Here is a 21849-nt window from a genome sequence, read left to right on the forward strand (position 1 = left end):
TTTCTCCTGTCTCAGCCTCTAAAGGACCAATGTTCATCTATTTATATGTTTGTTAAAGTTCTTATAATTTGTTTTTGTATTTCTAGCTCTCCATTTTACTCTATTCCTTTTCAATCAACTTAATTAACTTGGCCAATCTACATACATCCATTTTCCAACAGAGTATCTGGAAATGATTAGCAACAAGAAGTTTGGGTGATTTTATTTCTCCTCACTCACCGGGAGCTACAGACATTACATAAAATTTGCCCCACAACAGGGATCAGATAACACACGGCAATTCTGGAATTGAAGACTGGATCTTCTGGAGTGCCTTAGCTTTGAACACGGCTTTGTTTATGCTCATTAGACCATTCTATTAGGTATGGAATATACAGCAAATGTGTAAAACAAAAAAAATACACAGACCTCGTTGTCCTTGTTGACATCCTGTGCCAATTTACTGAAAAAGTCATCATCTAGCAATGACCTGAAGAGAAGAAACACTCATTGTATTAATCTTGATAAATCAGCACAATGCTACAGCATTAATATCTAAAGATCAAGGAATCACCAAAGCGCTTGCAACATTAATCTCCATATATTAGGACAACCCTAGGGCACCCACTGCAATAACCCTAACAAACCAGGGGAAACTCCAGTGCATTTAGTTACAATTGTGACACTATTGTGCCTTAAAGAAACGGCATCATGTTTCTCTGCAGTTTTTTTTTAAGCAGGCCTTTTTTTTGTATTATTGCCTTGATGTCTGCTGTAGTAATATAACAGGCATCTTGTTTATTTTAAATCTGGGCCTAATGAAATGTCCTGGAGTTCTACAACCCTATTGAATTGTTAGGAGAAGGCTGATTGACAGGACAAGGTCTGGTGGTTCCTTCACAGATAAATCTAAGGGTTCACTTACAGTTTGGCTGCTGGCTAGTTAGGAGGTGTTTGGACTCCAGGCTGATGCAGTGTTTTTGTCTCTCTCCCTGATATTGAAAATTTAGCTCTTGGCGACTGGCTACCTAGTAACTAGAGGCAAGGAGCGCCTCTGTCTCTTGAAATGTGCTGGAAGTATCAGCGTTGGATGACCTCAGTTTTCAATTCACCATCCAAAGGAGGGGGTTGGAAAGATCCAGCATCACATGAGCATACTCGTTTTTCTGCATTTAAACCTAGTGAGGTATATGTTTGTAAGAATGTTTGTTTGATTGGAAAAGTACTTTGAGCTGTTAAGGTTTATACAATACCATGGTTGTTTTTTTTCTCTTTGTAATTGGTAAATGTTATTGCTAATTGTCTTATTCTACATTAAATGTATCATTAAATAAACTTTGTTAGATAAATGCTCACTAGTAGTCATTTGAATCATACCTGGAGTGAAACAGTGATGCTCACCGCACCAAATTTAAAGTGCAAAACATATGGGCTAGGCAAACTTCATAAAACACCTTGGGGATTCCGACCTAGATTATAACAAAATCTATATTTTTATTGTACAGAAACTAAAAATTACATTTGATGCACTGTTTCTGTTTAAGTGATACTTTGAATACACTCCATTTTATGTTGAAAGCTGAAATTAAACTTCCAAATTCCGTGAAATTAAATACCTGAGTGAACACTACAAATATCTACGCAGCATGCTTATTGGTGCTACAGACAGTATTAGTCTGCAAATTTACGTACTTCTTGTTGGTTCTGGATGATGTAGGGGCTGATCTCCTGAGGTTGCTTCCTGAATGTGCAGTTGGTAAAGCAGGTTTATCAGGAGATCCATCTGCAAAAAGAAAGTAGCAGAAGTAAAACTTTTAGCACACCCACAGTTCCTAAAGTCACAAATTCAGCACAGATACTTTATTTTTTTCTTTAAACTACCTTAGATTGCCTTTCTCCATTCGTTGTAGAAGTTTTAGACAACACAGTGGAAAGATAAATTAAGCTGTTACCACTCAATATGAAAGACACAGTTTTATATTTTAAACGCTATTGGCCTTCAGATGTCCAGATCACCAACAACCTGTCCTGGTGCTCCATGCAATGTTATAGTCAAGAAAACCTACCAACACCTCAAATAATAATGAGATGGCGTACAAGAAAGAGATAGAGAACCTGGTGAACTAGTATGACAATAATCTCTCCCTCAATGTCAACAAAATGAAAGAGATAATCATCAACTTCAGGAAGCGTAGTGGAGGACATGCTCCTGTCTACATCAATGAGGATGAAGTACAAAGGGTCAAGAGCTTCAGGTTTTTAGGAGTTCAGATCATCAACAACTTGTCCTAGTCCCTCCAGCTGCAGTTCAGTTCAGAAAGCTCACCAATGCCTCTACTTTCTCAGGACACTAAGGAAACTTGGCATGTCTGTTACGTCTCTCACCAACTTTTACAGATGCACCGTACAAAGCATTCTTTCTGGTTGTATCACAGCTTGGTATGGCTTCTGCTCTGTCCAAGGCCGCAAGAAACTACAAAGGGTCATGAATGAAGCCCAATCCATCATGCAAATAGCCTCCCATCCACTGAATCTGTCTACACTTCCCGCTGCCTCGGAAAAGTAGCCAGCATAATTAAGGACCCCATGCATCCTGGACATACTCTCTTCCACCTTCTTCCATCAGGAAAAAGATACAAAAGTCTAAGGAGACATACCAACTAACTCAAGGACAGCTTCTTTCCTGCTACCATCAGACTTTTGAATGGACTTACGTCGTATTAAGTTGCACTTTCTCGACAATATATTCAGCACACTCTCCTTTCCTTTTCTATGAATGGTATGCTTTGTCTAAATAGCGCACAAGAAACAATACGTTTCACTGTATGCTAATACATCTGACAATAAATAAAATCAAAATCAGATGCTGGTAGTGTCACAAATGTATTATAGCTAACCTTCACTCCAGGTTAAACTTTCTTGCTTCAGTTTTAATGATGTTAATATTCTCACAAAAATAAAAAAAAAATTGCAATGCTGGAGATCTGAAATAAAAACAAACGGCTGGAACAATTCAGAGGTCCAGCAACATCTGTGGAAAGGGAAACTTAGTTAATGTAATGCCACCTCGAAGGACAAGAGCAGTAAACTGTTCTTCAGAACAGGTCCTCATTGCACGGTTTTACCAGCATTAAACTCCCGCAGTATTCCTGTGCTCATTTAAGACATAGACAGGTTAATGAAATTGGCAAACTAGTGGCATACAAAATGCCAACATCAATTCTCCATTACTATTTGATTTGTCTTTGCTGCTACTCTTTTTAAACTTGGCATTGTCCTGCAATCTGAGCTTTAGTCCTTCACCGTGGAATTTTCCAATTAAAATAATCAGAATAACTGTAAGGAGGTCTCTGAGACACAGATGATTCTCGATATGCTGCAATTAAACTGCACTAATTTGTCCACTCTGGGTTATCAGAAGGATAAAATCACCATAGCCTACCATCCTCTCCAAGGAGGTCATCCAGTACGTTATCAATCGATTCTGAAACAGAACATAGACAGTATTATCACAGAATGTTGCACTCTCACGCCTAGCAATGAAGGCATGAAATGATGCAGCACGTACGGAGGCTTTTTGACTTATCAAGCCGTTGTCAATTCTGTGAAAGAGCTGTCCAATTCGTGCCACTCCCCTGCTCTTTCTACATTACACTGCAAATTTTCTTCTTAAAGTACATATCCAATTGCATTGGAATATCCAAGAGGTTCATACTGGGGCAGGTACTAAATGGGGATTGACTGTTCACTCAAAGGGATATGGGACTAAAGGGTGGGTTTTCAGTTGTTGCAGACTATTCAGAGAATAATAGGAGGCAGCATCTGCAGTGTTTCAGCTAAGTAGCTCTAACATCGGAGCTCTGGAAACACAGCATGTGGGTCAGATTTAGTTGCATCTTTACTCAGAGGGTAGTAAGGGCGTGGAATGTCCTGCCTGCAGCAGTCGTGGACTCGCCAACTTTAAGGGCCTTCAAATGGTCAGTGGATAGGCATATGGATAACATTGGAATAGTTTCGGTTAGAGGGTCATTAGACTGGTTCCACTGGTCGGCGCAACATCAAGGGCCGAAGGGCCTGTAATGCGCTGTAATGTTCTATGTTCTAGTTAACATCAGTCACACCACTTCTCTAATGGATTCCTGCATGGTACCATGGTAATGCCATGTAAAGAATCCACATCCTCTATAAAGAAGACTGCATACAAACATGGAACACTTTTACTCCTCAGACCAAAGCATGAAACAGCCAGTCCCTAGACCCGAGGAGGGTATGCAAGATATCTGCAACTGAGACTGTCTAATATTTCCATTCAAATCAGCAGATAGCAATGTGAGTGGTGAGCATGGTGGGAAACATCTCATCCCTGACAACTCTCCACTCGTCTCCTGTGCTACAGATGATAAGAAGAGATTGTACTTGGATCACTGCTGAATATTTTCAGTGATGGAAGATTTAATGTGCCCATTTTCTCTTTTGCATAATGCAATGTCCCCAGTAGTTCGCCTTCTAAGGCAGATTCTAAATTCACTTCTGTAGTGGTTCAACATCCATGTCGTAACAGTAATCAGTGTAATCATTCCAGTTCACACTGTGATATGACCAGAATGATGAGGAAGCAAAGGGATCCAACATGGCAATGCTTCACTTTTTTTAAAAAACTTCACGGATATTGTTACATGTTTTACAAAACTTCAATGGTCTCCCTTTGGAAGACATTTCTTTCTCTTTAAATTACTATCAGCAATTTCATTAAACAAGGAGATATACACATTACTCACCTCGAAAACCTTTCTTTTGTTTTGATCCCTGAAACACAAACAATTGTTCATTTACAAGTTAAACATGTTCAAAATTATTTGTTGAAAGTAAGTAAAATGTCATTTTAAATTAATGCTTAAAAAAAACAACAGGCGCCCATGTGAAATTCAAGGTTAAACCACACCACTCCATTGAGTATTCCCAGGTTATTTATTCCCAGGTTATATCATGTTTTGGAGTATTCTCTGCCCTTCTTACTCATGATCTTGGAATCCCAGAATCCCTACAGTGCAGAAGGCAGCCATTAAGCCCATCAAGTCTGCACCAACACAATCTCACCCAGGCTCTATCCCCACTAACTATGCAGTTACCCTAGCTAGCGCCCCTGACACTAAGGGTCAATTTAGCATGACCAATCAATCTTACACATCTTTGGACTGTGGAAGGAAACTGGAGCACCCCGAGGAAACCCACGCAGACACAGAAAGAGCGTGCAGACTCCAGACAGTTACCTGTGATGGACAGTATCAATTGGGTGGCACAGTGGTTAGCACTGCTGCCGCACAGCACAAAGGGCCGGGTTCAATTCTGGCCTCGGGTAACTATCTGTGCAGTGTTTGCATGTTCTCCCCATGTCTATGTGGGTTTTCTCCTGGTGCTCCAGTTTCCTCCTACATTCCAAAGATGTATAGGTTAGGTTGACTGGCCATGCTAAATTGACCCTTAGTGTCAGGGGGATTAGCAGGGTAAATATGTGGGGTCACGAGGATAAGGCCTGGGTGGGATTGTGTCGGTGCAGACTCAATGGGCCAAATGGCCTCTTTCTGCACTGTAGGGATTGTATGATCAAGGTAAAGCAAACATACTGTATTTTTTGTGCCAAGCTAGAAAGGAATGTATGTTTGTGTGTGTTGTTTGATTTGGAACAGTATAGTTAGCTGTAAAGGTCTTTATAATAATGTGGTTGTTTTCTTGTAACTGGTAAATGTTATGCTTTTTTAAAATTATATTCCAACTGTGTTCTTAAATAAACATTGTTTGATAAAAGCTTTCCAGCGGGTCACTAGAATCATCCCTGGAGTGAAACACCTTATGCTAATGCTAAAGCCAAATACAAATGTAAAAACTTAGGGTCTAGGCTATCTTCATAAATCACCTTGGAGTTTCTGGCCTGGGACATAACAAGGGCCACAAAACACAGAGGGTGGAATTTAATACCCTCTCCTGATGCAGGTTTGGTGGCAGGAGGCATATAAACAGGCAGGAGGTTCTGCCATGACTGAGGACAGCCTTCCCACGCTGCCACCAATTGATACCTTGAGTGAGCAATTAATGTCCACTTAAAGGCCTCAGGCCAATGCCATTTGGTATTAACCCAGTGGCTGGTGGGGGACTCACCATATGGGAAGCCCAAGAGGCAAACCCAGTCAGAATTGTGGTAGGGCCCTTGTTATTCAGAGACACCCAGTGCCTCATCGAACCATCACTCACATGAAACCGAGGTGTCTTGCCGATTCTGGTCCCTTGGTCGGTGGAATGCCAGCAGCTGAAACCTCTTCCCCAGTGGCGTTTCTGAGCAATGCTTAGCTGCAAACTATAATTGGCCAAAAAGCCATGAATTGACCAAATGGCTTACTCCTGTTCCTATTTCTTATGATCCTATATGCTTCCACTCTGTCTCGACCATCTGCCTTAACCCCAAACTCAGAAGAGCATTTTTTGTTAAACCAGGGACACTTCTATTCTGTATACCAGTTCGCCCTTGTAGCTTTGCTAATTAACTGCAGTTCCTCACTGCAGAATGACAACCTCAAGGATCTAACTTGACACTGGCTGAAAAACATGGGGCCATAACTGACCCAAAATAATGGTGAAATTAATGACGTTCACTCTTATTTATGTGCCTTTAATAAAGCAATGCAGGCAAGGATAGATGTTCAAAAAATCCATTAGCCGCTGTGCGAGATTTGTTTTAGCTGCACAAAAATTACACCTCACTGTATAGCTCACCGTTGAAATGCATTGAAAGTGATTGAATTTCTGCATTTTTATAGTACATATGAATTAAATTAAAACAGAAAATTAAAACATGTTGTGAAGACGACATAAGGAGTTTGCAGATGGGTAAGTCGGATATGTGGGCGAAAATCTGGCTGATAGCATATAAAGCTTTGAAATGGCCAAAAAGATGACTGAGCTGAAATTGAAGGAAAACAAGGATGTGAAGTGAACAATTTGCACAGGTGAATCTGAATTTCACTATTGTGCAATGCATTTATCCAGTAAATAGCATGATGGCACAATAGTTAGCACTGCTGCCTCACAGCGCCAGGGACCTGGGTTGAATTCCAAGCTTGGGTCACTGTGTGGAGTTTGCACGTTCTCCTTGTGTCTGTGTGGGTTTCCTTCAGGTGCACTGGTCTTCTCCCACAGTGTAAAAGACATCTGATTAGGTGCATTGACCAAAACAGGCGCCAGAATGTGGTGGCTAGGGGAATTTCACAGTAGCTTCATTGCAATGTTAATGTAAGCCTATTTGTGACTAATAAATAAATAAACTTTATAAAAATAAACTTATAACATACTCTAATGCCTATGATTACTGTTCAACTTTCATAATACTGTTCAATTTAATGGACACAGCTTTACAAAACAAAGCCTTATCATGATTTTCATACAATATATGCAAATTATCACAAAGCATTTCATGACATGTGACAGTGGTAACACCTTTCAAACTCATATCCTGCTTCCAAATCAGAGATCCTCCATCATTTATACTTTTGAACTGGTGTGAAGATTATAGCCTTCAAAAATACCCTGATTTCATGAAAATTGTCCAATTCCACAGTGAAGCTGGCAATATCAATACAGCTGAAAGTAATTGCTGTCTTTGCTCTCATCAGGACAGTCAAGAGTCAACGCCTTGACCTCTCGCCACAGACATGGATGTTGGCAGATGCCAAGGCGGTCAGGTTAAAAGGCCTGCCTCTACTTGCTGAGACATTCGCACAGCTTTGGACATGAATGTGAGCCCCCCCATAACCCCCATTTCACATGCCAATCAAAACTGCTGAAGGCAGGAATGGGGAGGGTATGGATTTCAGAATTGAGTTCCATCCACCATTTTTGAAGTATACCTTTTATGGGTCAGCCCAGTACAAAAATGTAGCTGGTGGTTATATTACTATTTATCATATCATTATGAGCTTCACGGCCTTTACTTGGGTTCTTACGCAAAACTCCTTTATTCCAGGATCAATCTGAACATTGCCCCTACATAGCTTGATCAAACAGTGTAAAGGTAAATTTGTTCTTATGTAATTAATATTCTTGCCTAGAAATGCTAGATAGTGTAACATGAGCTTTACTCGCAAAATAAACTATGCTATACCTGACTGACCATTATTCTGTATGTAACCCACGCCACACCTGACCTGACCATTATTCTGTATATAAGCTATGCTATACCTGACCCGGCTGTAACTCTGAATATAAGACATGCAATATACCTGACCAGGCATTTACTCCGTATATAGCTTGTGGTTTACCTGACTTAACCATTATTCTGCATATAACCTGACCTGGCTGAAACTCTGCATATAACCCATGCTATACTAACCTGGCTGATATACTCTGTATATAACCCATACTATATCTGACCTGCCTGATACTCTGTTTATAACCCGTGCCGTACCTTATCTGGCCACTGCTCTGTATTTCAGCTGTACTGTACCTGACCTGGGCCATTATTCTGCATGTAGGCCTTACTATTCTTGACTTTTTTGTATACACCCAAATAACCTATTTCTCTGAATCTTAAATGAGTACAAAACCATTGCAAGTAATAATCCAGGCATTTATACTAAGGGACAATCATGGTGTTGCCTTTGTTTCAACCCGATGGAATAACTGACATAGGAACAGCTCCTCACTTACCATCTCTGATCACTTTCCAATCCAGGCTGCGATAAACACAATCAGCATTCCTACTTGTACACAGGTTCACACACAGGCATCAATCTTGACTGGAATTTAAGTTTCATACTGCATTAGATTATGTGGGTTCCACTACTCTCCTCTTCATTGGAGAAGACTGAAAGGAAAAGGACTAAGTAAGGTACAATCTTAACCATTATAAACAGTAGCTACTTGGCAAACATTGGGTTACTTTGGTATACTGCAGTTACAAAGTGCAAGGCCCTCGTGGACCTAATTCAAATAACTGTCTACGAACACATGCAATAGTTCTTACAAACAATGGCCAGTATTTAACCCTGCTACCCGCCATGGGTATCGGAGCGGACGAGGGGCAGACGATGGGATGGTCGTTGACCTCGAGTGGGATTTTACGGTTTCGGGACGAGTGAGGTCGTAAAATCCCGCCCATTGAGTTGTAAAAAGGAACGCAATATAGTGTGGCTGCTAGCTATGTCACATTTCATGATTGAAATATACTTTTATTAGAGATTTTCTATTTTTACCGCTAACTCAACACACCCCCAGAACTAGTACAGTACAGCTTGACCATTTCTCCATATATAAATATAGAAAGACAGGAGAAAACCAATGCAGTTGTTCATTATATTCACACAGCATTGTCTAATAGCCTGATACCTCGTCCATGTTACATTGTCCATTCACACTGATGTGAATCACAACAGGGCCCCCACAACGTGTATCTGGGGAGTAGAACCAACCAGAGGTCCACAGCTGAGCACAACCTCCAGGGAGAACCCCCAGGATCAAAGGTGAACTAGCTACATGGATACAGGACTGGCTTGGCCATAGAAGTCATGATGTAGAGATGTCGGCATTGGACTGGGGTAAACACAGTAAAAAGTCTCTCAACACCAGGTTGTGATTTTAACCTGGTGTTGTGAGACTTTTTACTGTACTTGGCCATAGAAGACAGAGGATAGCAGTGGAGGGGTCTTATTCTGATTGGAGGTCTGTGACTAGCAGTGTTCCGCAGGGCTCTGTACTGGGACCTCTGCTGTTTGTGGTAAATATAAATGATTTGGAAGGAGATGTAGTTGGTCTGATTAATAAGTTTGCGGAGGACACAAGGGTTGCTGGAGTTGCGGATAGTGATGAACATTGTCAGAGAATACAGCAGGATATAGATAGGCTGGAAAATTCGGCGGAGAAATGGCAGGTGGAGTTTAATCCAGATAAATGTGAAGTGATACATTTTGGTAGATCTAATGCTCTGGAACATCCTGTAATATGTAACATGGATGAACTATCAGGCTATTAGACAATGCTATGTGAAAAGCACTATGTCAACCTTCATTCTTTCTTAGTCTGTTTACATGGAGCATTATTACCAAATAGAATCATCGACATTGTGGCATTCTGAATCACACTGTTCCTCCTGATTGCTCTCGATAATTCAATCGAGAATCACATGCAGTGGAAGAGAGGAAGGTGAAATCATTGATCTCTCCCGATTGCCTGGTATCAAAAAAAAAGCCAGGAAATGTGCCTTAATAACTATCGTTTATTGGCTCTGACAGCCATTGTTATGAAGTGCTTCAAAAGGTTAGTCAAGGCATGAATCAATTCCTGACTCCCAGACTACCTGGATCCACTACAGTTCACCTGCTGCCACAACAGGTCCATAGCTGACACCATCTTCCTGGCCCTACACTCCCTGGAACACCAGGACAATAAAGTCACCTATGTCAGAAGCCTATTTATTGATTACAACTCAGCCTTCAACACCACCATTCCTACAAAACTCCAAACTCCATTGCCTGAGACTCGGCTTCTTCTTCCGCAACAGGATCCTAGGCTTCCTAACTCACAAACTACAATCAGTATGGATAGGCAACAACAATACCTCCATGATCATCCTCAACACCAGTGCCCTACAAGGCTGTGTCCTCAGCCCTTACTATACCTCTGACTGTGTGGCCAAATTCCTCTCTCATTCGATTTTCATGTTTGCTGATGACACCACTGTAGTGGGTCAGATTTCAAACAGCAATGAGATGGAACAGGAAAGAGATAGAGAATCTGGTGAACTGGTACAATGACAATAATCTCTCCCTCAATGTCAACAAAATGAAAGGGATAATCATCGACTTCAGGTAGCATAGTGGAGGACATGCCCCTGTCTACGTCAACAGGTCTAGAGCTTCAGGTTTTTAGGAGTCCAGATCATCAACAACCTGTCTTGGTCCCTTCATGCTGAAGCTATAGTTAAAAAAAGCCCACCAAAGCCTCTACTTTCTCAGGAGGCCAAGGAAATTTGGCACGTCTACTACGACTCTCGCTAACTTTTACAGATACACCAGAAAAAGCATTCATTCCAGTTGTATCTCAGCTTAGTATGGCTCTTGCACTTCCAAGACCGCAATAAACTGCAAAGGGTCACAAACGAAGCCCAATCCATCACACAAACCAGTCTCTCATCCATTGACTCTGTCTACACTTCCCACTGCCTCGGCAAAGCAGCCAGCATAATTAAGGACCCCACGCATCCCGGACATTCTCTCTTCCACCTTCTTCCTTCGGGAAAAAGATACAAAAGTCTGAGGTCACGTACCAACCGACTTAAGAACAGCTTCTTCCCTGCTGCTGTCAGACTTTTACATGGACTTACCTTGCATTAAGTTGATCTTTCTCTACACCCCAGCTAATGACCGTAACACTACATTCTGCACTCTCTCCTTCTCTATGAACGGTATGCTTTGTCTGCATAGCGCCCAAGGAACAATACTTTTCACTGTACGTTAATTCATGTGACAATAATAAAGCAAATGGCTTGTGTCTCACTGAGGATGAAAGGCCGTGTGCAGACTCTCGCTGTGAGCCAGTGTGAACACATCTCCCTCACCTCTCCCATTGGCATCACTGCCCTTAGCAACACCAGCACTTCCGGGGTACCCCCCCCCCCCCCCTCTGACCCGGAACCAGACTTCCGTTTCCCGCTCTTGCTCTGAACACTCCCCGGTTTACAGTGAGGGTCTCCGTTCTGCGTGGGGTCTTTTCTCTCTCTCTTTCCTCCTTGCCCCCCCCCCCGGCGGACACGCTTCAGTTTGAAGCAAGATTGAGTTAATGCGGGTGGGGGTGGCGGTTCCGGCAGTTGATCCAGACGGTTTGTTACCATGGAGACGCGTCGAAGCGGCCAGAATCGGCGACCAGCGCTTGGCCGCTTAAATTTGACGCGGGTAGACGGCATAAAGTGAGCAGAAATGAGGTGAGGGTTTTCCACGCAATTCTGATTAAAATACCCCCTTTTTGTACACTGGCTACAGGTCAGTGCGCATGCGTGGGTTCGTGTGCCGCGGGGCATTGTGGGAGTTGTAGTTCTCCTTCAGAGACGACAGGAGGCCATTCGGCCCTTCACCGCCGTGCTGGCTCACTGCCCCAACACCGATAAATCGTTTCTGTTCAGGTAATCATTAACATCCCTTTTAAAAGGCACCCTTGAATATTTCTCCATCACAGAAACTGCAGTGCACTGCCTAAACTAACTACTTGTTGCTTAAAATGTTTTTCCCCGGCTCTTTTTGGTTATTCACCCTCAGTTTCCTTGTTACTCAGCTTAAATTATTGTCCTCTGGTTCTCCATTCTACTGCCAATGGGGACAGTCTCTCCCTATTTACTTTGTCTATATCCCTTATCATGATTTTCAACATCTGTATGCATCACATCTCCTCTCAGACCTCTTCTCCAAGCATCACAGTCACAGCTTCTCTAATCCATTCACACAACTGAATCATTCATCCCTGTAACCATGCTTTTAAATCTGTTCTGCACTCTCTCCGTTCATTCACAACCTTCCTAAAGTTGGAACCTAAATTGGACGTAATGTTCCAGTTGAGGCCAAACCAGTGTTTTATAATTTAATTTGATTTATTATTGTCACATTTATTGGTATACTGCGAAAAGTATTGTTTCTTGTGCACTATACAGACAGCATACCATTCATAGAGAAGGAAAGGAGAGAGTGCAAAATGTAGTCATAGACAGGGTATAGAGAAAGATTAACTTAATGCGAGTTAGGTCCATTCAAAAGTCTGACGGCAGCAGAGAAGAAGCTGTTCGAGTCAGTTGGTCCATATCCTCAGACTTTTGTATCTCTTTCCCAATGGAAGAAGTTGAAAGAGAGGATGGCCGGAGCGCGTGAGGTCCTTAATTATAAAGATTAATCAGTGCTTCCCTGCTGTTTAACTTTTGCTTTTGTTTACAAAATGCAGGATTCCATATGCCTTATTAACTGTTTTGTTAGCCTATCCTGCCACCTTCAACAATTTGTGCACATATATGCCCAAGTCCCTCTGCAAATACACCATCCTTTAGAATTGTACTCTTTAGTTTATATTTTGTCTCTGCTTTGCCTTCCTACCAAATGTCAAACTTTCTACTTCTCGACATTAGATTTCACCTGGCGGTTATCCACCCATTCTACCAGCCTATGTCTTTTCAAAGTTTATCTTCCTCAGTTCATGATACTCCTCTGGATTGGATTGCATTTGCAGCTTTTCTGCTGACCTGACCAGTCATTGACATTTTCCTCTGACATCCTTCTTTGAGAGCTTTCTTCCTCACTATCAACCACATGGCCAATTTTTTGCATCCTCTGCAAACTTCTTAATTCCTAATTTTAAATCTATTTCATTGATATATATCTCAAAATATGTTAGCAAGAACATTTTTGTAAAATCCCCGCAGAAAATATTTAACCAGTTACTGGAAAGTAGCCAATCTCTGTGGGATCCATTGCAAAAGTTAATCTTTGTACTCCCAACATGCTACCCCTGCCTATTACTGACTGCAATAAAAGCACAGTGAGAATAGGAGTAATCCCTGAAATGCCCAGAAAATTCTTCTGGAATGTAAGCGGGAAAGGTAAAGCATGAGTCTGGATCACTCTCCATCCCAATGGGAATTTGCTGGTTGTTGTTGTGATGGAAGAGAATAGAGCTGGATTTTGTTCCTAGTTCTGTCTCTCTTCCTCCCCTGCTGTCCACTCGCCCCAACTCTAACAGGACTGAAGTTCCATCCCCATGTAACTGATGTCACACCAGACCGCTGTCATGACCTCACATACATGATCCACAAGCAGAAGCTTGATAGTGTCAAGTTGCAACCAGAGCACAATTTTGGGTACGGTGGCACCCAGAAATAAGGGCCTGAAATACTATGGAGCGAGTCAGACACAAATGGATTTGTTGTCTGACGAGATCACATATTAGAGTAAAAGACAGCCGATCTGTGTGGCTGTTCAACAGATCTCATTAAGGTGACTGAACACGCACCAACATGAACACAAATTACCCTGATCTTGTGTTCTTGCCATACATTTTTACAAAAAAACATTTGTAGGATGCATGAAAAGATGTCCCAAAGAGTTTTACAGCCAGTGAAATGCTTTGTGAAGTGTAGTTGCAATGTCAGAAAGGTGGCAGCCAATCTGTGCAAAATTTGTGTCTTACAAGAAGCAGATCGTTTATTTTTTAGTGATGTTGATTGAGTGATTTATATTGGCCAGAACATCAGAGGGAATTCTTTGAAATAGTGCGTCAAGGTCTTTTTCATTCACTTGGGGACAGGTGAGGCTTTGGTTTAGCATTCTTTCCACAAACCAGGAATGTACACCGGAAGGGGTGAGTGAATCAGTCAGGAACTAGCTCTGATTTCCTGTAATATGTTCCCAGAGGATGATCTCCTGCTGTAAGAGCAGACATTAATAAAATCCAACCTGCGATATTTTCCACACAGCCTTGCAAGGAAGTGAGAAAGCCCTCCAGCAGATTGTACATAACAATTCAATGTAATAGATTTCACTGTTTACATCATGAATTTTATTGGTGCAAAGAAATCCAACATATTGTTTGGCAGTTTGATTCAATAAAACTGTTTTTGTTTTAGATTCAGACAAGAGTGTTTGTATTTGATTTCTTAAAGACTCTCATTAGAAAAAACTGAATATCATTCCAGAACGAGGTTTTATGACAGGATCAAACCAGTTATCCTGCTGCCTGTGACAAAATAAACAAGGCCCTCAATTGTTGATGGAATTTTCCACTGTGTTTAAAATTTAAAGTATATTTGCAATGAAGCATGTGGCAGTTACCTGTAGCTGGGTGGAGGAGTAGAGTCCTGGAGGGATTGGCAACCGCTGAGTCTTGTCTTGGAATCACAGCAATGTTACAACACTGACGGAGGCCAATTGGCACATCATGTCTTCACTGGCTCTCCAAATGAGCATTATGACTTAGTGCCATTCCCCTGCCTTTTCCCCATACCCCTGCACATTGTGTCTGCTCAAATAATCATCTAATGTCTTCTTGAATGCCTCAATTGAAGTTGCCTCCACCACGCTTATGGACAGTGCATTCCAGACCTCAACAACTCGCTGTGTGAAAAGCTTTTTCTCACATCACATTTGCTTCTTTTGCAAATCACTAAACCTGTATCCTCTCATTCTTCATCCTTTTACAAGCAGAAACAGTTTCTCTGTCTACTCAGTCTATTCCCTTATGCTTTTGAACATCTCAATCAATCTACTCTTAGCCTTCTTCTCTAAGGTGAACAGTCCCCAACCTCTCCAATCTGTCCTCATAACTGAAGTTTCTTATCCCTGGAACCAACATTGTAAAGCTCTTATGCACTCTCTACAGTGCGTTCACATCCTTCCGATAGTGTGGCACTCAGAACTGTAACACAATATTCCCAGTAAGGTCTTAAAAGTGTTGTGTAAGTTCAGCATAACTTTCTTGCTCTTGTATTCCAAATCCCATTAATAAAGCCCAGAATATTATCTGCTTTATTAACTGCTCCCTCCATTTCTCCTACCACCTTCAATGATCTATGCATATATACATCAAGGTTCCTCTGCTCCTGAACCATTAAGAATTTTGCCCCTTTTCTCCATGTTCTCCTACCAACATGCATCACTTTTTCACATTGAAACTCCTCTGCCACACATCTGCCCGCTCCACCAACTTGTCAATGTCCTCTTGAAGTTCTACGTTGTCCCGTTCACAGTTTACAACAATTCTTTTATCTCTTCATAATATAAAACACTTCTGTCAAATCATATGCATGAAGTACCTTCCCTCTCTTTAATACCTTCAAAATATTGTTCATATTCTTCTGAACAAATTTACAATTGTTAAAAATGATCAGCTGAACTTTTCTCATCCTCTGATGTCACTTTCGGAGCTTTGTTTATATTCTTTTGGGAAACTTGTGTCTACGCAAACCTCCATCGGAATTAAGATAGTGGGGCAGAAGATGCAATACTAGAGAATGGATTGTGTGACAGGAGTATGGAGTAATCTACCAGACAAGGTAACCAAGTTGAGTGTTAGGAGTTGTTAAACAGATAGCTGGACAGTGTGCAGTGCAAGTTTTGAGTCTCAGGGGATCATGCATCAATGGTCCGAATAGCCTCATGTTTGGAGAGCTGAATGGCAACCTGGGGATATCTCTCCATCAGCCATTGTATTCGGTTTAGTGTGGATGCAAAGTGCCAATATGTGACTTGGGCACCAGCAACACCTTCAAAATTAAACCGGCAGGTTATTCACCCAGGCCACAAAGACTCAATAAAAACAGGAAGCCAGTGACTGCAAGAGAACTGTACTCAGCACGCTAAATATAAAAGCTGCTTAGAGGAGTTAGGAATAGCCACGGCAGTTGCCATTCAGTGCAACAGGGTCTCCATGGTAATAGCAGATTTAATGAGGAAGAGGGGTTGGAGAGCAGCAAGCATTTTAAAAGTACATCTATTGGTGGGAGTTGGAAGCTAATTAAATTTTGAGCCACGTCTAAGTCAATTAAATTCCTGATTCTTTGTGGAAATCACTGGAGAACTCTGAGCATTTGAGCTAACAATAACAGTCTGCAGTTTTTGACAGTTCTTCATTCTACCTTCCACACACAGTAAAATTCCAAGTATGTTTGTGTCAAAGTCACTACAGACCCCAGCAATTGAACAGTCCCCTTGGGTAGAGGGCAGACTTGACGTTTGCCTGTTGCTGAGAGCAGCGATCAACTCAGCTTTTCATATCTTTGAGCTACATTATGGGCCAGCGCTGTTACTGTTTTTTTTGCAATGCAGTAAAGGATTTCAAGCTTGCTTGAGGCTCAACATTGAAAAACTAGGTTCTGGCCTAACCTGACCAAACAAACAGCACTGGGATTAGGCTAAATTTGGGAGAGAGCTACGCACCAATCTTAGTTTGAGAACATAAACTGCATGGGTCCTTCTCCCTCCGTTTTGCCCATTTTTATAGCTATGCAGAGTGTTTCTCAACCCCCTGTTTTATCCCGAGCACAAGGTGGAGGAACCAGTTGAACTGGACAGTCCATCCTTTGTCCCGGCAGATCTCAATCTGGTCCAGAAAGTGCTTCTTGGCCTCTTCTTCATTCTTGCCGACAGTCAGTGTCTCACGAATATATTCAATATCTTCTTTGCTGGTTAGTTGTGGCATTCCTGTCATTACCATCATGGAGAAGAGTATAATCAGTAGGTTAGTGTGCTGGCGGAGAGCAAGGTAAGCCTTGGCACAGATATCCTGTGGGAGGAAATGAAATATGGTAGCTATTTTCTCTTTTGTTAAAGCTATGTTAAACAGATAATTCACTCGGTGATTCCTGGGGATTATCACATATCTCTGTAACTGTTTTAACATTGTAAACCTTTAATTAAGGTACAGGCCCAGTTGAAAGTGAAAGCAAAACCCACAGACAGGCAGGCATCTTTATTTAACATGAAGCCAAACTAAAAATTTGACCCTTAGCACACAAGTACAGAAACACAAGTTAAGCTTAAATTTGAACTTATGAATTATTATCTGATACCCACAAACATAAATTATTTCACAGTGGTGGCACAGTGTTACCACTGCTGCCCCACAGCACCAGGGACCCAGGTTTAATTCCATCCTCAGGTGACTGTATGGAGTTTGCACTTTCTCCTGTGTTGGTGTGGGTTTCTTCTGGGAGCTCCGGTTTCCTCCCACAGTCCAAAAATGTGCAGGTTAGGTTGATTGGCCATGCCAAAGTGCCATTAGTGTCAGGGGGTCTAGCAGGATAAGTATGTGGGGTTAAGACCATAAGACATAGGAGCAGACATGGAGGGAAGATGTCTTTGGAGTCACTGGGGGAAATGTCAGGTGTTGACAACATTCGATTCACGTACCTGAAACTTTTGGAAGTGTTGGCTTGTCTTCTTGCCAGTTGTACCCATCACAAAGAGAAAGTCGGGAGTCAGAACAAAGGGGACTCTCTCCTTATTGATTCCCAGAAAGCTTTTATAGTTCCCAAGGATATGACCAAAATCAATATGGAAAAGATTTCCTGTTAGGAATTGTAAAACAGAAATTTGTCCATTTATTTCTATTAATACCAACATGAGAGTTCTTTTCACAGTTCTCCCATGATTGTCAATGAGTCTCAGAGTAAACAAACTGGCATGCAGATCAGTAACCAAATGAGACTGAATTAAGATAATTGGCAAAAGGACAGCAGAATATGAGGAGAATGTTTTTGTAACTTGCATATTCTGGGATGGATTGACAGAGCAGTAGATTCAATTGTGATTTTCAAAAGGAAATTGAATAAACACTTGAAAAGATAAAAATTGTAGTATTAAGGGGAAAGAGCAAGGGAATGAGATGAATGGATAGTTCTGTCAAAGATCAAGCATAGCTACCTTGGAACACAAGGTAACCAATCTATTTTACTGTTACCGCACTCTGATAGCATCATGCAATAGTGATGTCATGCCACAAGCATTCTTCTCTTCCTAGGGCAGTGACCCACTCTTGTGGGGGTGGAGGCAGTGACCCACTCTTGGGGAGGGTGGGTGGGGGGACAGTGACCCACTCTTGGGGAGGGGGAGGTAGGGGGGGGCAGTGATCCACTCTTGGGTGAGTAATGGCTTGGTGAGCAGCAGCAGCTCAGGTGTATTGCACTCAGAATAGTATTTCCATCATTACTATTATCGTTATCAGACTAAGTCAATTTATAGCTTTTGAAGTAATTTCTATTTGTTAAACAGGTCACTGTCTGTGCGGAGTTTGCATGTTCTCCCCATGTCTGTGTGGGTTTCCTCCGGGTGCTCCAGTTTCTTCCCACACTCCAAAGATGTGTGGGTTTGGCCGATTGACCATGCTAAATTAACCCCAATATCAGGGGGATTAGCAGGGTGCAGTTACAGGGATAGGGCCTGGGAAGGAGTGTTGTTGGAGCAGGCTCAATGAGCTGAATGGCCCCCTTCTGCATTGTACGAATTCTATGAATTGCAGTAATGTGAATCACAGAATTGTTACAGTGCATGAGGCCGTTCAGCCCATTGTGTCTACACCGGCTCTCTAAACGAGTATCATGACTTAGTGCCTTTCCCCTGCCTTTTCCCCATACCCCTGCACATTGCTTCTATTCAAATAATCATCTAACGCCCACATGAATGCCTCGATTGAACCTGCCTCCACCACACTTCCAGGCAGTGCATTCCAGACACTCACCACTCACTGTGTGAAGAAGATATTTCCCACATTATATTCACTTCTTTTCCAAATTACTTTAAATCAGCGCCCTTCTGTTCTTGATATCCTTATGAGCAGGAACAGTTTCTGTCTATCTACTCTGTCCGGCCCCCTCATGATTCTGAGCATCTCCATCAAATGTCCTCTTAGCCTTCTTTTCTCCAAGGAGAACAGTGCCAGCCACTCCAATTGATCCTCATAACTGAAGTTTCTCATCACTGGAACTTGCATATTCTGTAAAGCATTCCTGTAAACCTCTTCTGCACTCTTTCAAATGTGTTTACATCCTTCCCATAGTGTGGCACTCAGAATTGCACACAGTACTCCAGCTGAGGTCTAACTGGTGTCTTGTATAAGTTCATCTACTAACAGGAGCATGGATAGAGAGAGGACAGATTATGGCACAATGGGGTGTTTCGGGTAAGCCTTCTCCAGTACTCACCAGACATCCACATATAGAAATTTTATTCACAAGATAAGGCTTAATAATCAGAACTCTAGTTTGTTTTTCTTTTTTCTCTTTTACTAGCTCAAGAGATGCTGAAACTAATTGTAATGGCTAAGATGGTTCCCCTTTAGAGGAGATGAAGCTTTAATAGAGCTGTTCAAAATGATGCTGTGTTTTGGTAAAATTTGGGTTCCTGATAATTGTGTAAAAAACCAGGAGGGAGATAAGCAGCAGGTTTTATGATTTGGAATCTACTATCTGAAAAGATGATGGAAGCAGATTCATAATAACTTTCACAAGGAAATTGGATAAATGCTTCAAAAGCAAAAGACAATGTAGGTGTATGGGGAAAGAGGGTGACTGAGATTATAGTTCATTCTTTTCAAAGAACCCACAATCAACCCAAATTGTTTCTGTTATTGCTGAATGATTTTATCTTTCTGCGAACCCCTTTTCTTCCAATATAAAAGCAAAATACTGCGGATACTGGAAGCTGAAACAAAAACAGAAACTACTGAAAAATTTCAGCAGGTCTGTGGAGAGAGAATAGAGCCAACATTTCGAGTCAGGATGAGCCTTCGGCAGAGCTGCTCTGAAAAAGAGCCATCCAGAGTTGGGCAGGATTTTCCAGCCGCAATTGCCCCAAAACTGGAAAATCCCGCCTGGGGTCAATGATACCCCACCCCCCTCCCGCACTACAATTCCCTTGGCATGTGGGACAGACAAATTCCCCTCATTGGCTCTGTTTTTCCTCCATAGATGCTGTCAGACCTGCTGAGATTTTTCAGCATTTTTTGTGCTTGTTCCTTTTCCTCCAATGTTGCTCTAATAATTCAATACAGATCGAGAATGGAATAGACTTCCCAGATTTGGGGTGTCTTACTGCCACTCTGAGCCATCAGAGAAACATATATTTCAATCATTAGACACAGCAGTTACTTACCTGACTCCGTGATCATAATGTTGTCATTGTGCCTGTCTCCAATGCCCAGGATGTAGGTAGCTACACAGTACCCAGCACACGAATAAACAAACCTTTCCACAGCTGACTGGAACTGCAATTCAATTCAGAATTCTTTCAGTTTGCATCTTTGAACAGGCATTGCAAATACTGAACACAATAACATGAGAAGACATTCAGTACGGTTACTTCAAACAAGGAGAGCACAGCTGACAATTCAGCCAGAAAATAGTGCCAGTATTGTCTGCTTCAACATTTGTACACTGCTGGCAGAGTTCATGTACATTGTACCAGTGTCTGCCGGGCTGGGCACATGTTTTCACCTGTACCAGTTAGGCAGATTACATCGTGGCAGGCACACTACTACACTGCCACCTTATTCCACCTGATGGTTATCTTTACGAGAACTTTATGTTAAACAGAAAACGTTGGAAAAGCTCAGTAGGTGTGGCAGCATCTACGGAGAGATAGGGAGACAGTTAATGAGCTGAGTTTCCAGTCCTGCCGGCAGTGGGCATAATATTGTGCGGGTCTGGAACATGTGCAGGAAGGCCCAAGGTCTGCTTTCCGCTATTATAAAAGCGGGACACAGTTGTCTGCCCCTGAATGGTGGATCATTGACCCACTGCACCATATCAGGAAAGGTATTTGCATGGATTTCAATATTATGAATGCCCATTATGAAGCTTGCTTGCCAGGATTACAGATCACCATTCCTGATCAGAACCCATGCCAGCAGCGAATGAGTGATCGTGACTCGCAATCGATATAAGTGACGTACACCTGGCAACCTGCACTTCACTCGTGACTCAAGGTACGTTCACCTACCTCTCATGGTGCTCTGCTCACGGTGTTCTGAACTCTGTCCAGGTTCCGTAAGCAAGACTAGAAGGTGGCTATTTGGCCCATCGAGTCTGCACCAATTCTCCAAAAGGACATCCCACCCAGTCCCTCCCCCCTGGGTTATCCCCATAACACTACACATTTACCATCCTGCCCTATCCCCATAACCCCACGCATTTACCATGGCTAATTCCCCTAACCTACATATCTTTGGTCCACCTAACCCGCTCATCTTTGGATTGTGGGAGGAAACCGGAGCACCCCGAGGAAACCCACACAGACATGGGGAGAACAGTGCAAACTCCACACAGACAGTAACCCAAGATTGGAATTGAATCCAGGTCCC

General features: G+C 42.1%; 2 protein-coding genes across 8 annotated transcripts in view; both read right to left on the reverse strand.

The window, feature by feature from the left end:
* The window catches only part of fbf1 (Fas binding factor 1), an 81255-nt gene extending 69637 nt beyond the window's left edge, over positions 1–11618 (reverse strand). For 3 of the 6 annotated variants that reach the window (XM_080209121.1, XM_080209119.1, XM_080209116.1), the window contains exons 1-6: positions 11521–11594; positions 8677–8833; positions 4758–4785; positions 3422–3463; positions 1672–1762; positions 409–469 (exon numbers count right to left, since the gene is read on the reverse strand). In XM_080209121.1, the coding sequence (XP_080065247.1) occupies positions 409–469; positions 1672–1762; positions 3422–3463; positions 4758–4785; positions 8677–8679 (225 nt within the window). In that variant the 5' untranslated portion in view covers positions 8680–8833; positions 11521–11594. The other 3 variants (XM_080209118.1, XM_080209117.1, XM_080209120.1) reach the window with 3 other exon arrangements.
* Positions 11619–13492: 1874 nt separating this feature from the next.
* Positions 13493–21849, reverse strand: part of pik3cg (phosphatidylinositol-4,5-bisphosphate 3-kinase, catalytic subunit gamma) — a 44060-nt gene continuing 35703 nt past the window's right edge. For both annotated transcript variants that reach the window (XM_080209123.1, XM_080209122.1), the window contains exons 9-11: positions 20643–20754; positions 17904–18061; positions 13493–17277 (exon numbers count right to left, since the gene is read on the reverse strand). In XM_080209123.1, the coding sequence (XP_080065249.1) occupies positions 16996–17277; positions 17904–18061; positions 20643–20754 (552 nt within the window). In that variant the 3' untranslated portion in view covers positions 13493–16995. The remainder of the gene's footprint in view (positions 17278–17903; positions 18062–20642; positions 20755–21849) is intronic.

Source organism: Carcharhinus amblyrhynchos, chromosome 21 (assembly GCF_965287045.1).
Source record: "Carcharhinus amblyrhynchos chromosome 21, sCarAmb.v2.hapA, whole genome shotgun sequence".
In the NCBI taxonomy this organism is placed as follows: domain Eukaryota; kingdom Metazoa; phylum Chordata; class Chondrichthyes; order Carcharhiniformes; family Carcharhinidae; genus Carcharhinus; species Carcharhinus amblyrhynchos.